We start from the raw sequence: 18970 nt of genomic DNA on the forward strand, positions 1-18970 counted from the left end.
TTTATCTATATACACATACAGTAGATATATTCATGTTCAATCTATTATTAAATTTTTTTAACGTTAAGACAATAATAATACTAATATTAATAAGATAAAAAAATCTTTTAACAAAGAGAAAAGAAAAAAAATATATCTTTTCTTCAAATATACTATGTTACGTCCAGACTCGGGGAAGGATGAGTCGACGGAAGGGCGTAACAACTATCTTTTATTATCCCGAAGTTAAAAAAAAATAAGATCAAAATCAATATGTATAAGTAAATAACCGTATATGTTAATAACGGTCGGAAGTTGGTCGCTCGCATACGTATTAGGTTAAAACTTTCTAAGATTTATCGCCGGAACGGTTGATGATTTAAATTTAAAAGAATAAGACATTCTTCGGAAAGTTTTGATTTAAATAAGAAACAAGACAAAAAGAAGGAAAAGAAAAATTATTCAATTAAACTTACTTTTTTAAATAGTAATTCAGAGGGATGGTGAATTGGTACGGTGTTTCGCTCTGTGTTTCATGTCGACAGCCTGATGTTCGATTCGTGGTTGGCCTGGAGATTATGCCAAGTAAGGACACTGGTGGCACAAGTGCCTAACTCGCGAATTACGGTGCAAAAGCACAGAGTAAGACTGCGTGAAGTTAAAGACGGGAGAAAAGTGATGTGTCAATGTCTCTTCGAATCCCCTTTTTATAATTCTCTTTTCGGGGTGTATTCTAATTTCTAAGAGTGGGAATCTTCCAAGACTTCAACGAATTAAAAATTGTGCCAGTGCCCCTATTAGGCGGGATGTTTCTCCTACTTTTCGAATTTTTACCCGTGGTGATCGTCGATTGGTGATCTCGATATCAGTTCAAGTCTCTTGAGCATTAGATTTCCCTTGCGTACGTGATCTGATTAGAAAAAGTCTTACTTCCTTATGATTATTTTATCGATATTAATGTAGCTGTCGTTACTGAATATGTCGTCACAGAAGTTTTATCATTATTGATTTAGTTACGTTTGTCAGATATTTTCTTAGAAGGAATTTTATTATCTTTTCGATATCAATTTATTCTTCCGCTGAAAAATTCTATTTCGAGGGTATCTACTGATTTTTTATTTACTTTTAGGCAACCGGCGCGGTTTCGTCACTGGTCTCTCGTGTCTTTCCCACGGTTGCTCATAGATATTGATATTGACAAGTGACTAAATGTTTAAAGAAATGCGTAGCGCAAGATGCTCCATTTACCAAACGACTCATTTTTATCACCGATCGATTATCGTTGCCGCAACATTGCGGAAGGAAGGAATCGTGGAGTCACCAAGACGTAACAACTATTTAAATTAATTTTCTGATTTGACTACAAAAAAGTGTGTGACAGTCGTCGTTGAGCTATTACCCAAACCAATGCTTTCAAAAATTGCCAAGAGAATCCGGATTTAATTCTAATCCTGCAACGAACATTCCCAATTTTCAACAGAACACCGAAACGTTGCGGATGGATCTTACAAGAACCGACAAGAAATAACGTGAACTCTACGTGATACCGAGTCTTTATATTTTTATCCAATAATTTTTCTATTAATATTATAAAAATTAGCGATATTCGTGATATTTATAAAGTTTAAAATATAATTTCCCGAATTTATCGATGATTCTTTGATATGAAAACACAAGCTCTTAAGTTTATAAATATTTTTAAAATAAATAGTATGAAAACTAATATTTTTAACAAATATATTAATTTAGAATTTCTATTATATTGCTATTATATATGTTCTTTAGGTAAATTTTTATGTAATTTACAGAAAAAAGAAAATTTTATATATAATTTATGATATTATTATGACAATTATAATATACAATTATATATAAGTTACAATTATCACACAATTATAATTACAATTAATTATTATATAATTGTAATTACAATACAATTTACAATTAATAATGATATCAGTATCAAATAGATATATCCGATATATCCGATATTGCAGATAATTTCATACTGACAGCATTTATTGTATTTTAAGTTCAACATTACATAAATTTACATCACAATATAATAAATATATATACAAGTTCAAATATATATATATATACAAGTTTAAATAAAATAAAATGTAATACACATGTACCAATTATATTTTATTTTGTACATAATAAATATATATACAATTTTTGAATTATTAGAAAAGGTGCATGTCTATATACAGGGTGACCCGCAATGACCGCCCAATAAGTATATAGCATTATTGTATAAGTCAGTGCTGGAATTTACTTGCACATTTCGGCCCGATTCCGTGGCTCACGCCTATTGCCCCCCACTCACCGCTTGTGCGTTAGCAACGAGTCGCCAGATACGCGTAACTAAGAAGCGCGACCAAATATAAAATTAAAAAAGAAATAGATGTGTAAAGGTTCCAATAATGTTAAAACGAAATGGGGAAAAAGGCTAAGGAACCAGCACAGAAAATCAAGTGCGAATTTAGTTTATTGCGATATAAAATCTGGCGAACGTTTCAATCCATTTTTGGATCCTCTTCAGCGCAAAAAAAAACCGCACAACTTTATAGCGTTAATTGTATTAATTTATATGTAAACAATTTTAACGGGTGTATTATCCTTTTTTTTTAATTTTATATTTTATCGATTTGAAAATAATTGTAATGATTTGATAAGATTTATGCGATTAAAATATGGCATCAAACGCGACATAAATCGAATATATCGTACATTTAAATATATCATACGTTTAAATATTATACATTATTTTTTTAAATAATGAATAAATATTAATAAATAACAAATTTGAAGGCTCTAAATATAAACACATTACAATGTGATTAAATAAAAAAGGCTAATAAGAACCAGATGCAAAGAATTAATACACCATTAATTTATATGGAAAACCAAGTGATTCGTATATTTTTAACATTTCGATTCTTCCTTTGGATCCTCTTCAAATATTAATAAATACAGATAAATATTTAAAAAAAAAGAATAAATCTTAGAAAATTTGGACTTAAATCTAGTTTTCAAAGTGATAATATATATTATACATATATTTTATATAGATGATATATACATAAAATAATTATAATATATAGTTTCAATAATAACACACATATATCGTTCATAATATGTATTTAAATAAAGAAAATCACGCGCAACAAAAAATATTAATAAATCCATAATATTTTCGTATTTTTGATTAAAACGGCCGATTGATGTATGTCCATGCCAGATCCATAATTGTGGATCTAGCACGGACATGCACCAATCGACCATTTTATCATGACACCGAAAAGTGGATTCGGCCACGTAGTTCCGTCGGCTCTAACAAATCCAGTTAGTGCCACTATACCGGCTAGAGAAAGCGTTACAAGAAAAACGGTGGCGTGGCCCCTTTCAGGCTTTTCTTTTTATTTAATATATTTCTTGTACATTACATGCATTAATCTCATTTCAATTATATATATACATATATGTATGTTATAAATATTTGTATATATATATATAAATTTTCTCCTTATATTTTTCTTATATCACAAGAAAACTATAATTCCAAATATATAATTTCATAAATAAATTCAATATAAAATATATTAAGTTAACAATAAACATAATTGTAAAAGATAAGCATATAATATATTTACATAATTTATCAATAATTAATTAAATTTACTATTCTTTAATTATTACTTAACACTTTTTAGTTTCAGCGAAATAAACAATTGACATGTTAAACTTAATATAAATGTTTTTGAATTTTTATCATAAATATCTAAATATTTTATCTTTTCTTTTATGTATTACAGAAGGATATATAAAATAGAATTTCATATGCAATTTTTTGACAATAAAGATTTTTTGTCAAGTTTTTAAACCGATCTTCTTCTTTGTAAACTTGCTAAATAAATTTTTCTTCTTATTTTCATATATATCAGTGTTTGATAAATCTAAGTTGTCTAAATTGTCTACTGATGGCAGATTTTGAATTGTTGTCTCCATAATTAATTGACCACTTTGCTTAGTTTGTTTTGTTTTCCAATTTGCTGTAATTTTTTCCCATCGCAATAATGTCTTATTTTTTTTACTGGCAATATTTAAAGCTTTTACATCATTTATTTTTGCAACAGCATATTGTTCATTCTTCTGTTGTAGATATTTTAATGTTTCTTCATTTTTCTTTTGATCATTTTGAAGTATATCATCATGCTTATCAGACAAAACATTCCTTGCTTCTGAAATCTCATTTGTTATATCGTTTTTTACTTGTGTTTTACTGCTGCAAAAGTAATAATCATTTAGTAATCATTAAAAATAATAATTACTTAGTTTGTATTCTTAAGATGGGTATACACTTAGCGAATGAACAGCAAATGCGAACGTTCGTTCTTGTCATTCAGCAAATATATACGCCAAAGCGAATGCGAACAGAACGTTCGATTCGCATTCGGCTCGATTCCCTCATGAGGCGGTACATCAAAAACAATTCGTGCGAGAAAAACGTTCAGAACGTTTCACAAGACGTTCGCATTTGCTGTTCGTTCGCTAAGTGTATACTCATCTTTAGAATAGCTTTTGTGTATGTGTATATATATAAAAAAAAAACTATATATATATATATATAAAATGTATAACTTGTTATACTGAGTAAGAATTACATTACTTTGTATTGATAGAATTTGAAGCTTTTATGGAGTCATGTAATTTGCCCCAAAAGTCATATAATCCTCTACGATTATAATCCAGAATAGATATATATTTCAATTGAAATGGCAATTCGCAGCTTTCATATATACATGGTATGATTTTTCTCTGTCGCTTTTCTATAAAAACATAAATTCTTAGAATACATACTTTCAAGATAATTCTAGTTGCTCAATGACAAATATATATTTCGAAATAAATATAATACAATGCGAAAATCATACCGATACTTAAAGCTTGAGCATAATTTAAGAAGAATTTGTTCGCTGAGCTTTTCAGAAAGTTAGGTGATATTATAATGAGTAATCTATTACATCGTTCTGATATTAACTTCATCACTGCTTCATGCTCAAATGCTACGCCACCAACTAGATCACGATCTTTCAAACAAAGCTTTCAACAGAGGAAAAACAACAATCATTGTTTAATTTTAATTGAATATTTCTCAGAAAGTCTTATATAATATATATCTCAATTATCTGAAATTATACCATTAGCTTATATTCTGTTTCCAGTTTTTGTATCATCTCATTTGCAAAACTAATATCTTCATCTGCATATAAAAGGAATGCATCATAATATTGTGTTTGTAAACCTTGATTTAATCTATGAACATCACCTACAGAGAACAAATATTTTTTGTACAATATTATTACATATAATTACATATAATACACAAATATAACTATTACTTTTGATTCATTTGAACTAAAATATTATTGATTGCATATTTTACAAACCTAATGTGAGTATTTCTTGATCGACACATTTGTCTATTAAATCTGCTGATACTTGAGCTCTTTGCTGTTGTTCCAAATATTTTACAGCATCAATATCTAGACAAAAATCTTCAATTTTTAATTGTGAGAGACAGACTTTCATATATATTTTTATTAATTTGTTATAAACAACAAAGTTTATTGTTTATTTTTTAATAACACTATAGATTTCTATAATATATTATATAGAAGTCTGTGGATAACACATACGAAATATTGCTTCAGTGTCATCAATAATATCCCATCTGTCTATTTCTTCCATCATCGTTTGAAAATTTTTTATAGTAATATTCTTTTTATTTTTCTCCAACATTGTTAACATATATGTTGTCGGATCAGGATGTGATACCAGCAGAGACATTATTTCCCCATTGAACTCCAATAAATGTGCAAGGCCTCGCCAATCTCTAATAATTTGATTATAAATAATTAATAAATATGAAGAAAAAAAACATATAAATATTATATTTATTACAGAAATAAAATACATTTACCTTGGCAAATTGTTATCACTTGGTAAAACTTTTGTGGGGTTTAACATAGCTGCAATAATTTGTTTGCTCACAACAGAGATTCCAACAAGTGGCATGGTCGATAAATCAACTGTCATTTTATGTGATTAAACTCTTTTCTTCTTTCATGTAATGGATCGCTCTTTATCTTGTTGTTTTAACTGTTTTGACAAAATTATTGTTGCAATCACAGCTATATGCATATATATATAATTTTGTTACACCTCCATAGAATAATTATTTTAAGCTATTCGTCGGAGCCAATCTCTACACGAAGAAGAAGAATTGTTTTAAGCGGGGAGCACACACTTTTGCATAAGCGCATAATCATAAGCATAAGGAATTTGATTGGTCAATTTCCTTATATCATGATATTAAAAAATATAAAAACAGAGAGAAGCCTGAGAGGGGCCACGCCGCCGTTTTTCCTGTAACGCTTTCTCTAGCCGGTACAGTGGCGCCAACTGGATCCATTTTAGAGCTGGCGGAACTACGTGGCCGGATCCACTTTTCGGTGCCATGGTAAAACGATCAATTGATGCATGTCCATTGGTACTAGATCCACAATTATGGATCTAGCATAGACATACGTCAATCAGCCGTTTTAATCAAAAATATGAAAATATTATAGATTTATTAATATTTTATGTTAGCTGCGCGTGATTTATTTTTATTTTAATACACATTATGGACGATATTGAAATTATTATATAATTATTTTATGTATTTTATATCGTCTATGTAAAATATATGTATAATCCCAGTCAGCCAGGTCTGTTCTAACAGATATTGCCAAGTGCTTGCTACAAATTATTGTTAACAAAAAGGCTACAAATTTGGTACAAGAGTTGTTATTACCGATTAAGCTGGCAGATTGTCGGCAAGAATCAAGCAAAGCTTGCTAACATAACTACACAGCAAATTGGCGGCAGAAACCGAGCAAAGCTTCCTGACATGACTGACATCAGATTGTCGGCAAAAACTGAGCAGGATCTAGAGTGCGCAATCTGATGGCAAATTGGCAGCAAAAACCGAACAAAATCTGCAGCTTATTACAAAGTATTATAAAATAGTTCAGTCGCTTATCGCTATGCGGTTATTCATTATCTATACCCGTATTCAAATTCTTGTCATGAGTGTATATAAAACCTACAAAATGCTAATAATATTATAATATATATATTTCTATCAGTTCAATTTTTGACACAATTCTTATACAGGAAATTCAAATATTGAATTGATTTCTTGCAAATCGGACAGATAATTGTTCGATTTTCACTTATTCAAACAATTTCTGTCCAAAAAGATCTTTAATTTTATAAATTAAGTTATTTGAATTTACCTATATGTTTTAACATATTAATATATGATTTTATATAATGTCTAATTATCTAATGGTCATTTTATGACCAAAACTTATCATTTTGTTACTTAGAGTTAAGGCTTTAAATCTATTTAAATATATACTTTTATATGAATGGCCAAAAGCTGCAGAATTTGTTCGGTTTTTGCTGACAATCTGCTATCAGATTGTCTTGCGCAGATCTTGCTCGATTTTTGCCATCAATTTGACGTCAAATCATGTCAAGCTTTGCTCGGTTTTTGCCGTCAATTTGCTGTCAGGTTATGTCAACAAACTTTGTCACCAAAACACAAGCTTAATGCAGACACAGATGGCACTGGATTTGTTACCAAGTTTTGAGCGAATTTGATGCCAATTTGGCAACAATTTGTTATCAAATTGCTTACTGGGATGTATATTATATATGTATATTATATATAAAATATGTTATTACATTGAAATATTTTTTTATAAGTATTGAAATTATTTTATATACACGCACATGTAAAATTTTGTATTATTCTCGCAAAAGAGAGAAATAAATAATAACTTTAGAGCTTTAGACTTTAAGAAACTAAATTTATTTTAAAAATATAGTCAAATAGAATTTAGTATATATACGCTTCAGGCGAATTAATGTTGAGTGATATACATCCACCTCAATCCGAAATTATACGATTTCATAAGTTATAATTAAATCGGTTTTGCGACGTGAATTTGTCGGAGGGCGACAAAAATCATTCGGACTGGAAATAATCCGCGAAAGCAATATTTAAAACCGATTATAATTCATTTGGAATTAAAATCGATTACTTTTTAACCCGGGCGTGAATTGAACCGATTAAAACCAATTAAAACGGATTTTATGTTTTAATCGGTTTTAATCGAACATTTTTGGCAGGACACACTTAAAAGTTCCAACGCATACTATATAGTGATTGGTTGTCCTGTATTTCAAGAGGAAATTGTATTCAACCTTCAAAAGATTTTGAAAATGTAGGAAAAATTATGAATGCTGAATTCTTAGCATTCCATGGTAATATGGAATCTCGAGGGAATCTCTTATTTTCAACAGAGTAATAGACCGCGTGTCGAAAAAAATAAATAATTTCCTAACGAGAAATGTGTTTAGCATGTCTGGTTCAAACAAAAACATACATTCGATTAAGGCACATGAATTTATAGAAATAAAAAGTAAGAATACTGTTTAAAAAATCGGTAAAAAACAAAACATATATACAATAAAGTTTATATCTAAATTGTTATTTTATTTAAGTCTTTATTTAAAATTGTCATATGTTATTAAATGTTATTTTAAATATAAAAGAATCACACGAAAAAAATGTTATTTTATTTATTCCTATATTTTCCTGTATTTGTATTTTATTAAATATACATATATTTAAAATTTTACATGCTTCACGCATTCTCATTTCTTCTAATCGAATTTCATTTTAGTGAGCGCCTGCAAAATGGGTCGCCTTCTGATTGAATCAATAGCCAAAGCTGTCGCCATCATGCGCAATGCTTCACCTTGTTTCTTTACATTACACCATTCTATCATAGGAAACATCTTTTTATATTTTTTTGACACATAACATAATAATAATTACAAGATGCCGAAATCAAATGTTAAACATATATAAAACATAAAAGATTATCGAATTTTTTCCCCATGTAATAAAGCAAGAAACTATTATATCCCGTTACATATCTTCATTTATTAATTAAACTTATCAATTAGATAAATTTTTAAAATATTACATTTATAATGTTAAAAGAAAATTAATCCTCTATGATCTGATGTAACTGTAAAATAAAAATGTATATCTATCCTTTTTTATGTTAATGTGTCAAAAATATCATATCACAGTTACGCACTAGTAACAGAACTTTGTTACAATTATGCACTAGTAAACAAAACTTTGTTAGAAAGATAAAAAATTTACAAGTATATATTTATAATTAAAATGCAAATTGGAATCAACATCAATATTAGCCTATGTCAATATCTAAAATGAGTAAAATGAACAGCAAAAACATCGTTCAGAGAGTATTAATCTAGTATTATAAAAAATTATTTTAATTATAATAAGGTAAATATATGTCGATATATGAGAGCTATGAATTTTATAATGAAAAAGTTTTATATGCTTAAAGTTTAAGTAAAATAATTATATATATATATATATATATATATATATATATATATGTAACTATTTTCATATTATCTTTGTACACTTTGTTTATATTTATCATACACACAAGATGGAATAAATTAAAAACCGAACAGTGATTTAAGATCATTGAGAGTAAGCTTGATAGCAGCATTATTTTTGTCGCCACTCAATACATTGCTTGCTATCTCGAGCTTTCGTTCTTGCAAAGCTTGTATACGTTGCTCTATTGTATCGACACAAATAAACCTGGAAGGAAAAATATTCATTATTAAAACGGAAGATGCACATAAAAAGTAAATGTAGAAATTAAATGTAGTGTACTAACTTATAAATGTAGACGTTTTTTGTCTGACCAAAGCGATAAATCCTGTCTTGTGCCTGTGTTTCTAGTTGTGGATTCCAATGAATATCGAATAATAACAAATGATTTCCACCTACCAAGTTCAATCCTACTCCACCAGCAGTAAGAGAGAGCAGCAAGATTCTTGGTCCGGAATTTCGACTGTTAAAGGAATCCACTACATCCTGAAATAAAAAGATGCACATATCCATTTTCTAAAATAGAATACAATAAAAATTACATGCTTAAACAGCTATTATCTGCAGCATACTTTGCGATCTTTGATAGCGACACTTCCGGTCAATTTGCATAATGTAGCGTCTTTTATTGAAGACAGTTGTGATGCTATAACATCTAGCAGAGTAGCCCATTGCGAAACAATAATGAGTTTATCCTCACCCTTTTGTAAAATTTCTTCAACCGTATTAAGCAAGATCCTCATCTGAATTATATATCACATTAATTGCATACAAGTAAAATTATGAGACTTTTATAGATTATATTATTGTCACTTACTTTAGAACTAATGCGATTATTATCAAATACTGGATTCTCAGCAGTAAGTAGGTTTTCTTCTATTCTTCTATCAATACTATCATCTTCCTTATCGATTTCATTAAGCGATATGTTACTCATTTGTGACAATAAATCAGAATCCACATTGTCCTCATCCATTATCCCGCTTTGTTTTACATCATCCTGATCCAGCATCGCATGAATCAATGCCGGATGACAACACAACTGACGTAATCGTAGTAAAAGCACTAAGATTTCATGCGTTTTTACATCAGCATGCATCGCTAATAATTTGTTTCGAGCTTTCGAAAACTGCGTTTCTTTATCTTGAAATGAAAAAACAAGAAACAGATAATAATTATATGCATATTGATACATTTTTAATAACTAAGTATAAGATTTTATTTCAGATTCAATATTTATAGCTTACTTGGATTTGAAAGATAAGCGGGCGTATTATATTTTCCACCATCCAAATCAAACATATGTTCCTTCTCTGCTTTTTGAGCTAAAAATTGTGCAAACAGAGTACGGGAATAAATCAAAATTTTCTCATACACCAGTTGTTCTTGTGGATCGAGTTTCACCATCACCTCCTCAATAGATTTATTGGGTAGAGATCCCAAATCACCGTTTTCTATTAGTTCTTGCTTAGTCCTTCTCAGCATCAAGGTCTTCATAACTGTTGCCAATCTTTGATAGCCTGCAGCATTCTTGTTATCTACCCATCGCTTCCAAACGCGTAAATCGTCAAACGGCGAGCACTTGAGAAACTTTAGGATGGAATATACGTCCAACGCTTTATTTTGTATAGGTGTGCCAGTAAGAGCCCATCGTTTATTTGCCTTGAGTTCACAAACAGCCAAGGATGCTTGACTCTTATGATTTCTTACTATATGAGCTTCATCAAGTATCACTCTTTTCCAGTTAATCTGCAAAAAAAATTAAAATTGTGATTAAAACTTAGAATAGATCCGAATTATTTACATTGGTAAAATGTAAGGTTTTTATTTTCGCCCGTTAATTGATACTTTCAATGCTAATGTACCTTGTATAATGTAGATTTAGTTTTATGTTCCCGGCTTAATAAATTGTATGTCGTAATAACTATATCATTTCTCGATAAGCGTTTAGGAACACTCTCTCGATTGCTACCATGATATATCTCAACAGACAGTAAACCGCGTCTGCATCTGTTTTGTACTTCACTATCCCATTGAAACAATAAAGATGCAGGACATACTACTAGAGTACCACCTTTATAATCTGTAAATAATGATCAGACACAATTATCTCAACAGATTAATTATATTAAATACATTAGTCATCAATTCAAAATTTTACGAAAGAAATACAGATATTTCAAGAAATGTATACATATATATATAAGAAAATATAGATGTTTTTCTACTAAATTTAAAATAAATTTTTACATACATAAAGGTTTACGATTGTTGCTCCATTCGCAATCGCTGTCATCGCTTTCATCCACTGAATCCTTTTGAGCAAGAGTGGTCATAATCAAAGATATCATAGTCAGTGTCTTACCTAAACCCATATCGTCAGCTGTAATAAAAAAAATCCAAGGAAAAATTATCTTCTCCAACAATATATTATTAAATCAACATATTAATATAATATCTCTTTTTTAGATATTTACCTAATACGCCACCAGCCGGCCTTTGTTGTTCCCTCCACAGAAGCCATGCAAGGGCATGCTGCTGGTGTGGCATTAATTGTACTTTTAATCCTTTTGGGTCCTTCGCTTTTTCATTATCTGCTGGACGAGCGATAAGTGATCCATGCAAATGTTGCAAACGTTCGACTGTTAGAGCGAGCTCTCTATCTCTTGTCGCCTGTGCTTTTTCACCTAGTTGTTTTAATTCGGGAGATGTGGTTGGTTTCAATGGTATATTATTAATATCTAAATATGAATAATCCGAGTATGGTTCATCTTTTATGGACAATGATTCTTTTTTTGCCGAATGTGATTCTTTTGATACTTTATTTCTTTGGCTATTTAAGCTTTGCACCAAAGGTGTATTTTCCAATTCAAGTGTCAACTTCTCAATTTCTATTTTTTGTTCGCGTATACTTTCACGTAATCTTTGTCCTTTATCAGGTAATACTTCAATGTTTGCTTCAGTAAGCAATAACTAAAAAAAAAAAATTATTTTTATATTTAAAAAAAGAATGTTTTTTATATGCAGAAATTACTTATAACATTATTTTTTTATTAATTTAAATGCACAATTATTACATATAAAAATAGATATTTCTTTTTGTGTCTATAATATTACATTAACTATAAATGAAGTTAAATATATTTGATATTTACTTTTGTTTTCATTAATTGATCTTTAAGTTGTTCCAATTTGCAAATCATAATTCCTCTTTTTTGTGCTATTAATGGATCTATATTTCCAACACCAATTTCTTTTTTCGCAAAAGATAATGCTATTTCGGATTCACTATTTCTTCCAGAACTGGAATCTATAAATTATAGGGATAATTATATTACATGTGAAATAATTTACCCATCCATAAAAAATCAATCTATATATATATATATATATATATATATATGTTTGATATTATATAAATATAAGATTACCCGTATCAAGTACGATAGTTGCAGCTACATCGCGAGAACTTTCAATTTCTAGCATTTCATTATCTGATATTTTATGATTTGATATTTCATGATCTGATATTTCATGATCTGATATTTCATAATCTGATGTTTTATGGACAATATCATCTTTTTTATGTGAATTATTACATTCAACAAGAGATTCATTAGAAGAGTCGAGTTTTAATCCTTTTATGTCTTCCCTTGTGTTATCGTGACTAATATCCTTCCTTTTTTTATTGTATTTCCTGTTTTCAATTGGTGAATATGAAATAAGAGAATCTGTAAAACAGCATAATTGAATAAAAATAATTCTGTAATATTATTTTAACAATAAATATCTGTAAAATATACAAAGTTGTATATAATGTTGGATAAAATACCATAATTTTTACCTGCAAGATTTTCTTTATCTGAATCAGAATCTATTATTTGTATTTTTTTCTGAACTACGCGTTTGGTCAGGCGAGCAACTGGTGTATCATCACTATCAATAGATTTATTTCTATAAACAAATATTTATATAAGAAAATATTCATCTTCATCGATATTTTTTAATAATGTAAATACAACATGTAATTATATTTATTATATTATATATAATTCAACACATTATATTATTAGTAATAAATTACACAGTATGTATAATAAAATTATATATTTAAAACATATTTTTAAAAAAGGCAAGGAAGTTTTTTAATAGAAACAAAGTGTAATTCTTGTAAACAAAATATTAAAATAAGAATGAGATATAGATATGGAAATATAAATAACATAATATATAAAGAAACATAATTATGTGGAATAAGGAAAAGAGAAACAATAAGAATAAAAAAAAAGAATATAGAAAAGTGATGAATGAATATGTATGCTATTTGAAAATTCAAGTAAGCATTACGAAAGATAAGGGACTTACAAAAATAATTCTGAACATAATAACTCTAGCGAAAATAATTCTAAGGATAATAATTTTTGAAAGATATATAAATAGAATAGAGATAAACAAGTCTTTTGTACCTCCTTGTGCTAAATAAGCAGAATAAGAATATATTTATAATTTTTATATATATATATATATAAAATTTTTTTTATATTTGTTTTTTTTATTTATTATTATATTATTTATTTTATATTTTTATATTTTTTTATATTTTGCACGAGAAAATATATAAGAATACTATGTGAGAAAAAAAAAAAAAATAAACAGTATTAAACCTTAAAAGTGCACGCTTGTATCCGGCAGATCTTCAAGATTAATTTTCTCGCGAGAATAAACAAATATTTAAATATACAAAAAATTTTCTATTTCTAAAAAAAAATTATAAATTTATTCTTATTCCAATATTATCTCGCGGCCTCTTATTTGTCACAAACGTCAACAAATATCATTCTCGCGTAACAATCAGGATTTGACAAAATAATAACAGTTGGCGTGAATATTTACTTTTTTGGCGTCGAGTTATCCAGAATATCTTCGTCGTAACTCTCATCGATGACAAACGCACGTGTATCAAGCGCGGCAGTGGCGGAATCTTCGACGACGTCCTCCTCCTCATCGCTGTCAGAAATAACGAGAGAATCGCCGTTTAATCGGTAACTTGGATCGTCCCAGTATTTAGAATTCTGCTCCATTGTTCACGATTGAAGACTGTACCGTTCACGACTCGAATATCTTATAATCTAGCCGCCTTGTTATGGTGTCGTCGATTTTTAATATTTATCACTATCGATCTTGTTTGCTTCTTGTTTTGCCGACAACTTGTTACAAACTCCCACCTCTCACACTGTCTTTATATACTCGAAACACAATTGAGTTTTGAATCCGCTGCCAATTGCCAACTGCCAACCATGGCTTATATTCGGGACATATACCACGATTGACATGATTCGCTTCATTTGACATTATAAAAGTTTTAAACTGTTTAATTGACCAATCGGAAGAAAGAGATTTCGTCATCTTTGTCCTGATTGGTCAATCGAGGAAAACCATAGAAGTACTCAATCTATGTTTCACATATTTTCAGTTATAATTGGAATGATACAATTCACTGTCGGTAATACAGATTTCTATTTAGAAATATATGTATATTATCGCGACAATATATGAGTACATATATGATAGTGTGCCTGCAATCATCTGTAATATATATATATGATTATCAAAAATGTTAAAATATTATTTTTGATAACTAAATTGATTCTAAAAAAAAAGTACGTAAATTTATAATGGTATAAGGTGTTTATTAATAATGGCAGCTCTAATGAAGAAACGAGTTTTAGCTGAATTCACTCAGAGCCAGGTAATAAGATAGTATATCATATGTTTCTTTTCCTTCATAAAATATAAATAAATTATCATTTTTTTAATGAACCACAAAATGTTTATCTAGGTTATAAATGAACCTCCAACTAAACGATTGAAAACTCTAAGGCTATTGTCAACAAGTGGTACAAAGAACATTACCGAAGGCAGTTCAGCATTAGCTTATATAGAGTGTCTTGAGAAATGTAAGAGTGGAAATGATGCATTACAATTGCTTGTTCGTATCTCGGATTCTATAGCATATATAGCACCTGAGGATGTTCCCATAGCTGTAAAAAAGCTAACAGAAAGATTTGTTGTTGAGAATGAAACTGCAGTTCGAGCTAAGATTTTTTGGGTATTCGCTGAATTAGGAGAAGTGACACCAGATACAGTGGAAAAAGCAAAAATTGTAAATGAAACAGCTGAACTTTTAAGAAATGAGGAATCACATAGAGTAAAGAGTCAGGGATTAGCAACGATATTAAAATTAGGAGATTATCAAAGGTATATAATTTCTTATCTTGTATCTTATATCTTTCCCATCTTTTTTGGATTGTTCAAGAAATAATTATGTCATGTATATGCAATAAAAACTTGCCTAAACTTAAAAAAAAAAACTTATCAATAAGTTGATAAAAGTATTTCATATTTTTCTTTTTTTTTCAGAGCACTTGTATTGAAGATTGCACAAGATCATTTGCCCGATACATGGCATGGCGTTCAAACACGATGTCTTTCCATCATTGGACGTTATCTAACAGCGAATGCTGCTGATGATATTTTAACATTAATTGGCAATTATGCTCATTCTCAAGATCCAAGAGTTCGTGCACAAGCTTTTGAAACCATGGCAGAATTGCATTCTCACAGAGGTTGTAGACTTCCGGCAAGTTTCTTTAGGGAAGCATGTGCAGCTCTTCGGGATGATTATGAAATTGTACGCCGAGTTGTTTTAAAACTTATCTGGCTTTTGGGCAAGGAATATCCAGAAAAGTCAGTAACATAAAGATATAAATATATTCAAAAAATAAATTTTTGTTATAAACTCTTTTACATGCTCTTGCAGTATTGTTGTTGGATCTGATGGAGAAGATATACGTATGGTGGATTGTGCTTTTTCACAAATTTGTAGTCTGATGGGTGATTTATCACCTCGTGTAAGAGCTTCAGCAATGTCCCTTTTAGGAACAATGAAAAGTGTATCGCGTCGTTACATAGAACAAGCACTAGATAAAAAACAAAAAATAGTCGAAACAGATAGATCTGAAGTTGAAGAAAAAAGTGGATCTTGTGGGGCATTTATTCATGGTTTAGAAGATGAATTTTTAGAGGTATAAATTATTCAGTATGATATATAATACCGTTTTGTTAGATCATCCAGTTAAACTCAATAAGCTTCTTATTGATATATTTTAAACAATTGGATAACTGACAATTCGTTATTCAATTAAATTTTATTTCATCTATTTTTTCTATGATTGCTTTTTATTTATTATTCTTTGTAAATAAACTTTATTTTAGGTAAGAACTGCAGCGGTTGAAGCACTCTGCACGCTTTCATTAGAACAGCCGAGTATAGCTAGAATTTCATTAGACTTTATGGTGGATATGTTCAACGATGAAATTCAAGATGTTAGATTAAGAGCTATCGAATCTTTGAGGAAAATGTCGACAAGCGTGACTCTACGAGAAGATCAATTGGAAACAATTTTAGGCGCGTTGGAAGATTTCTCGGGAGAAGTGAGAGAAGGTCTGCACGCTATGCTAGCCGCGAGTCACCTCGCCACCACAAATTGTCTTTATATGTGTGTTAATCGTTTGCTGGACAATTTGACTCGTTATCCTCAAGATAGAGAAAGCATTAGGAGTTGTTTGGCAGCATTAGGCGCGTCACATCCATACTTAACGTTGCCTCTAGTACCGCAACTTCTCGGCCGACATCCTTTCTTCGACACACCCGAACCAGATGTGGATGAACCGTCCTGTATCCTTTTTTTTATTTTTACTACGTAAATATTATCTTAGATTTTAAAGTTGTGTGTGCATTCGATATCCTTAACTCTTTTTATAACAGATGCAAGTGTGCTCGTTTTAATATTCAATGCTGCGTTACATTGTCCAAGTATGCACGCCCTATTTACAGAACATGCTTCCAAGCATTATCACTATTTGCGCGATACTATGCCGCATCTAGTTCCACGATTACGGCCAGCACTTACGAACGGATCGGGGATTAAAATGGAAGATATGGATAACGAGGAGAATAGAGATCAACGTGGTCGAGAGTTTTTGGAGAAAATGGTAGCTGGTATCGAGAATGCCAGACCAGGAGGCAGAGTTCATACACAGCTTTTGGAAGCTGCGGCAATTGATCTTGATTGCTTAGCAGAGATGGATCATCACATGGAAGGTGCAGCACGTTTCACTGCACTATACATTCGATGTCTGCTATTATTAAAATCCATTCTTAAAGAGTTTTCTGTTTCATCGGGGACGCTAGCTATCTCGGCTAGTCCAATACCGAATACTAGCAACAACATTTCCGTTCTTCTTCAACACGCGCAAAAGTATGTATTCTCAATACACATTCAGAAAATCGTTTTATTATGCTACTATGTTATGCTAATAAAGAATTTTAATATAATAAATAAAATTTTATTTACAGTCATGCTTACATCATTTTTGAAAAAATTTTTTTCTAGATTACAACGTTTATTTAGTGGATTGGGCGAAACTGAAATTATATTGGCTAATGATATGTGGTTGAAAGTACTTTCTATAGAATTAGTTAGGGTGACCAAGAGCGCGACCGGTAGCGCGTTACCACTGGCTCGTCATTTTCTATCAGAAGCTGACGCTTTGCCTCAAGATACATCGAGACTACCACTCTTTTCCAAAGCTCTGGTTTTACAAATCCCTAGTCTAGCGGACGTAAAGCCAGGTTCCTTGACGCGGCTCTTGTTACCGTTGCTCTTGACGCCAATGGCGCAAGGAGATGAAAGATTGCCAAGACCATCGGCAACAACGCGCTTTTGTCGAGCATATATCGAGGAACCAAGGGGCGACGCCGATGCCGCGCTAAAATTCACAGGTGGCCTTTTATTGGGAATTCCTCTGAATGCAAAGATATTGAATCTACGCGATCCGGCTATGCTGCGAATAAAGCTGAGACACCCGGATCAACAAGTGCAATTATTATTACCGCGGCAATCGGATTTGCGTATGCAGCATTTCGATCAGAAAGATTACAGATTAAGGACCACAGTTCTTTTGTCACATCAAGTATGGATGGAGCCTTGTAACGTAGAGATCTCCTTAGCACTATTGGTACCATCATCTTCGATTTGTACACATCCGCCTTTAGATGATCCATGCGTGATTGATCTATGTAAACCTACTAAGATATCAATTGCACCGAAAGCCATCAAAAGAGGCATATGATTACATCATTATTACAATAATTATGTGTATACTTCTCTTTTCGATAGTTTATTTTGTACATGTCTTTATAGATTAAAATTTAATACTTTACTGTTTTTCACTTGAGTGGGAAATAGCAATAAAAAGTATAAGATTATAATTGCCTTTTATCATTTCTTCTCGCTTAACATAAATGATCAAATGGCCCTTGCTCGTTTAAATTCAAATTATAATATTACTTAATCGATT

The 18970-nt window shown here is 30.4% G+C and overlaps 3 protein-coding genes across 6 annotated transcripts; 1 reads left to right on the top strand and 2 right to left on the bottom strand.

Annotated features, from left to right (window-relative positions):
* Nucleotides 1–3690: 3690 nt before the first annotated feature.
* Nucleotides 3691–6421, bottom strand: Myd88 (myeloid differentiation primary response protein MyD88). 2 transcript variants are annotated; one of them, XM_070313675.1, is made up of 7 exons: nucleotides 5969–6421; nucleotides 5685–5881; nucleotides 5436–5531; nucleotides 5187–5314; nucleotides 4920–5088; nucleotides 4655–4814; nucleotides 3691–4267 (listed from the first exon to the last, which is right to left on the bottom strand). In XM_070313675.1, the coding sequence occupies exons 1-7, from the start codon at nucleotides 6082–6084 to the stop codon at nucleotides 3856–3858; spliced, it is 1278 nt and encodes a 425-aa protein (XP_070169776.1). In that variant the 5' UTR covers nucleotides 6085–6421; the 3' UTR covers nucleotides 3691–3855. The 2 variants fall into 2 exon arrangements, with proteins under 2 accessions (XP_070169776.1, XP_070169775.1); XM_070313674.1 differs by having other exon boundaries at nucleotides 3692–4270.
* Nucleotides 6422–9537: 3116 nt separating this feature from the next.
* On the bottom strand, nucleotides 9538–14842 carry LOC138943120 (transcription termination factor 2-like). 2 transcript variants are annotated; one of them, XM_070313653.1, is made up of 12 exons: nucleotides 14441–14842; nucleotides 13392–13501; nucleotides 12979–13278; nucleotides 12703–12857; nucleotides 12025–12520; nucleotides 11802–11930; nucleotides 11413–11630; nucleotides 10795–11296; nucleotides 10365–10690; nucleotides 10120–10290; nucleotides 9834–10033; nucleotides 9538–9754 (listed from the first exon to the last, which is right to left on the bottom strand). In XM_070313653.1, exons 1-12 carry the CDS (start codon nucleotides 14626–14628, stop codon nucleotides 9607–9609), a joined length of 2943 nt encoding a protein of 980 aa, XP_070169754.1. In that variant the 5' UTR covers nucleotides 14629–14842; the 3' UTR covers nucleotides 9538–9606. The 2 variants fall into 2 exon arrangements, with proteins under 2 accessions (XP_070169754.1, XP_070169755.1); XM_070313654.1 differs by having other exon boundaries at nucleotides 9539–9754; nucleotides 13147–13278.
* Nucleotides 14843–15093: 251 nt separating this feature from the next.
* Ints4 (integrator complex subunit 4) lies at nucleotides 15094–18881 on the top strand. 2 transcript variants are annotated; one of them, XM_070313647.1, is made up of 8 exons: nucleotides 15094–15296; nucleotides 15387–15805; nucleotides 15968–16294; nucleotides 16368–16632; nucleotides 16823–17285; nucleotides 17376–17711; nucleotides 17802–17868; nucleotides 18004–18881. In XM_070313647.1, exons 1-8 carry the CDS (start codon nucleotides 15246–15248, stop codon nucleotides 18740–18742), a joined length of 2667 nt encoding a protein of 888 aa, XP_070169748.1. In that variant the 5' UTR covers nucleotides 15094–15245; the 3' UTR covers nucleotides 18743–18881. The 2 variants fall into 2 exon arrangements, with proteins under 2 accessions (XP_070169748.1, XP_070169747.1); XM_070313646.1 differs by having other exon boundaries at nucleotides 17376–17868.
* Nucleotides 18882–18970: the final 89 nt, after the last annotated feature.

Source organism: Polyergus mexicanus, unplaced genomic scaffold (genome assembly GCF_030449975.1).
Source record: "Polyergus mexicanus isolate NDT 795.1 unplaced genomic scaffold, iyPolMexi1.0 SCAF_25, whole genome shotgun sequence".
Classification (NCBI taxonomy): domain Eukaryota; kingdom Metazoa; phylum Arthropoda; class Insecta; order Hymenoptera; family Formicidae; genus Polyergus; species Polyergus mexicanus.

Bases quoted from the DNA above. Each gene is read 5' to 3' on its own strand.
- Ints4 (XM_070313646.1), top strand. From the start codon at position 15,246: ATGGCAGCTCTAATGAAGAAACGAGTTTTAGCTGAATTCACTCAGAGC. The intron at 17,286-17,375 runs GTATCCTTTTTT...TTTTTATAACAG, and splicing joins AGATGTGGATGAACCGTCCT to ATGCAAGTGTGCTCGTTTTA. The intron at 17,869-18,003 runs GTATGTATTCTC...ATTTTTTTCTAG, and splicing joins CTTCTTCAACACGCGCAAAA to ATTACAACGTTTATTTAGTG.
- Myd88 (XM_070313674.1), bottom strand. From the start codon at position 6,084: ATGACAGTTGATTTATCGACCATGCCACTTGTTGGAATCTCTGTTGTG. The intron at 5,882-5,968 runs GTAAATGTATTT...TCAAATTATTAG, and splicing joins AGTGATAACAATTTGCCAAG to AGATTGGCGAGGCCTTGCAC. The intron at 5,315-5,435 runs GTTTGTAAAATA...TGTTCTCTGTAG, and splicing joins TCAAGAAATACTCACATTAG to GTGATGTTCATAGATTAAAT.
- LOC138943120 (XM_070313653.1), bottom strand. From the start codon at position 14,628: ATGGAGCAGAATTCTAAATACTGGGACGATCCAAGTTACCGATTAAAC. The intron at 12,858-12,978 runs GTAATCTTATAT...TATAATTTATAG, and splicing joins AACTATCGTACTTGATACGG to ATTCCAGTTCTGGAAGAAAT. The intron at 11,931-12,024 runs GTAAATATCTAA...TTTTTATTACAG, and splicing joins GCCGGCTGGTGGCGTATTAG to CTGACGATATGGGTTTAGGT.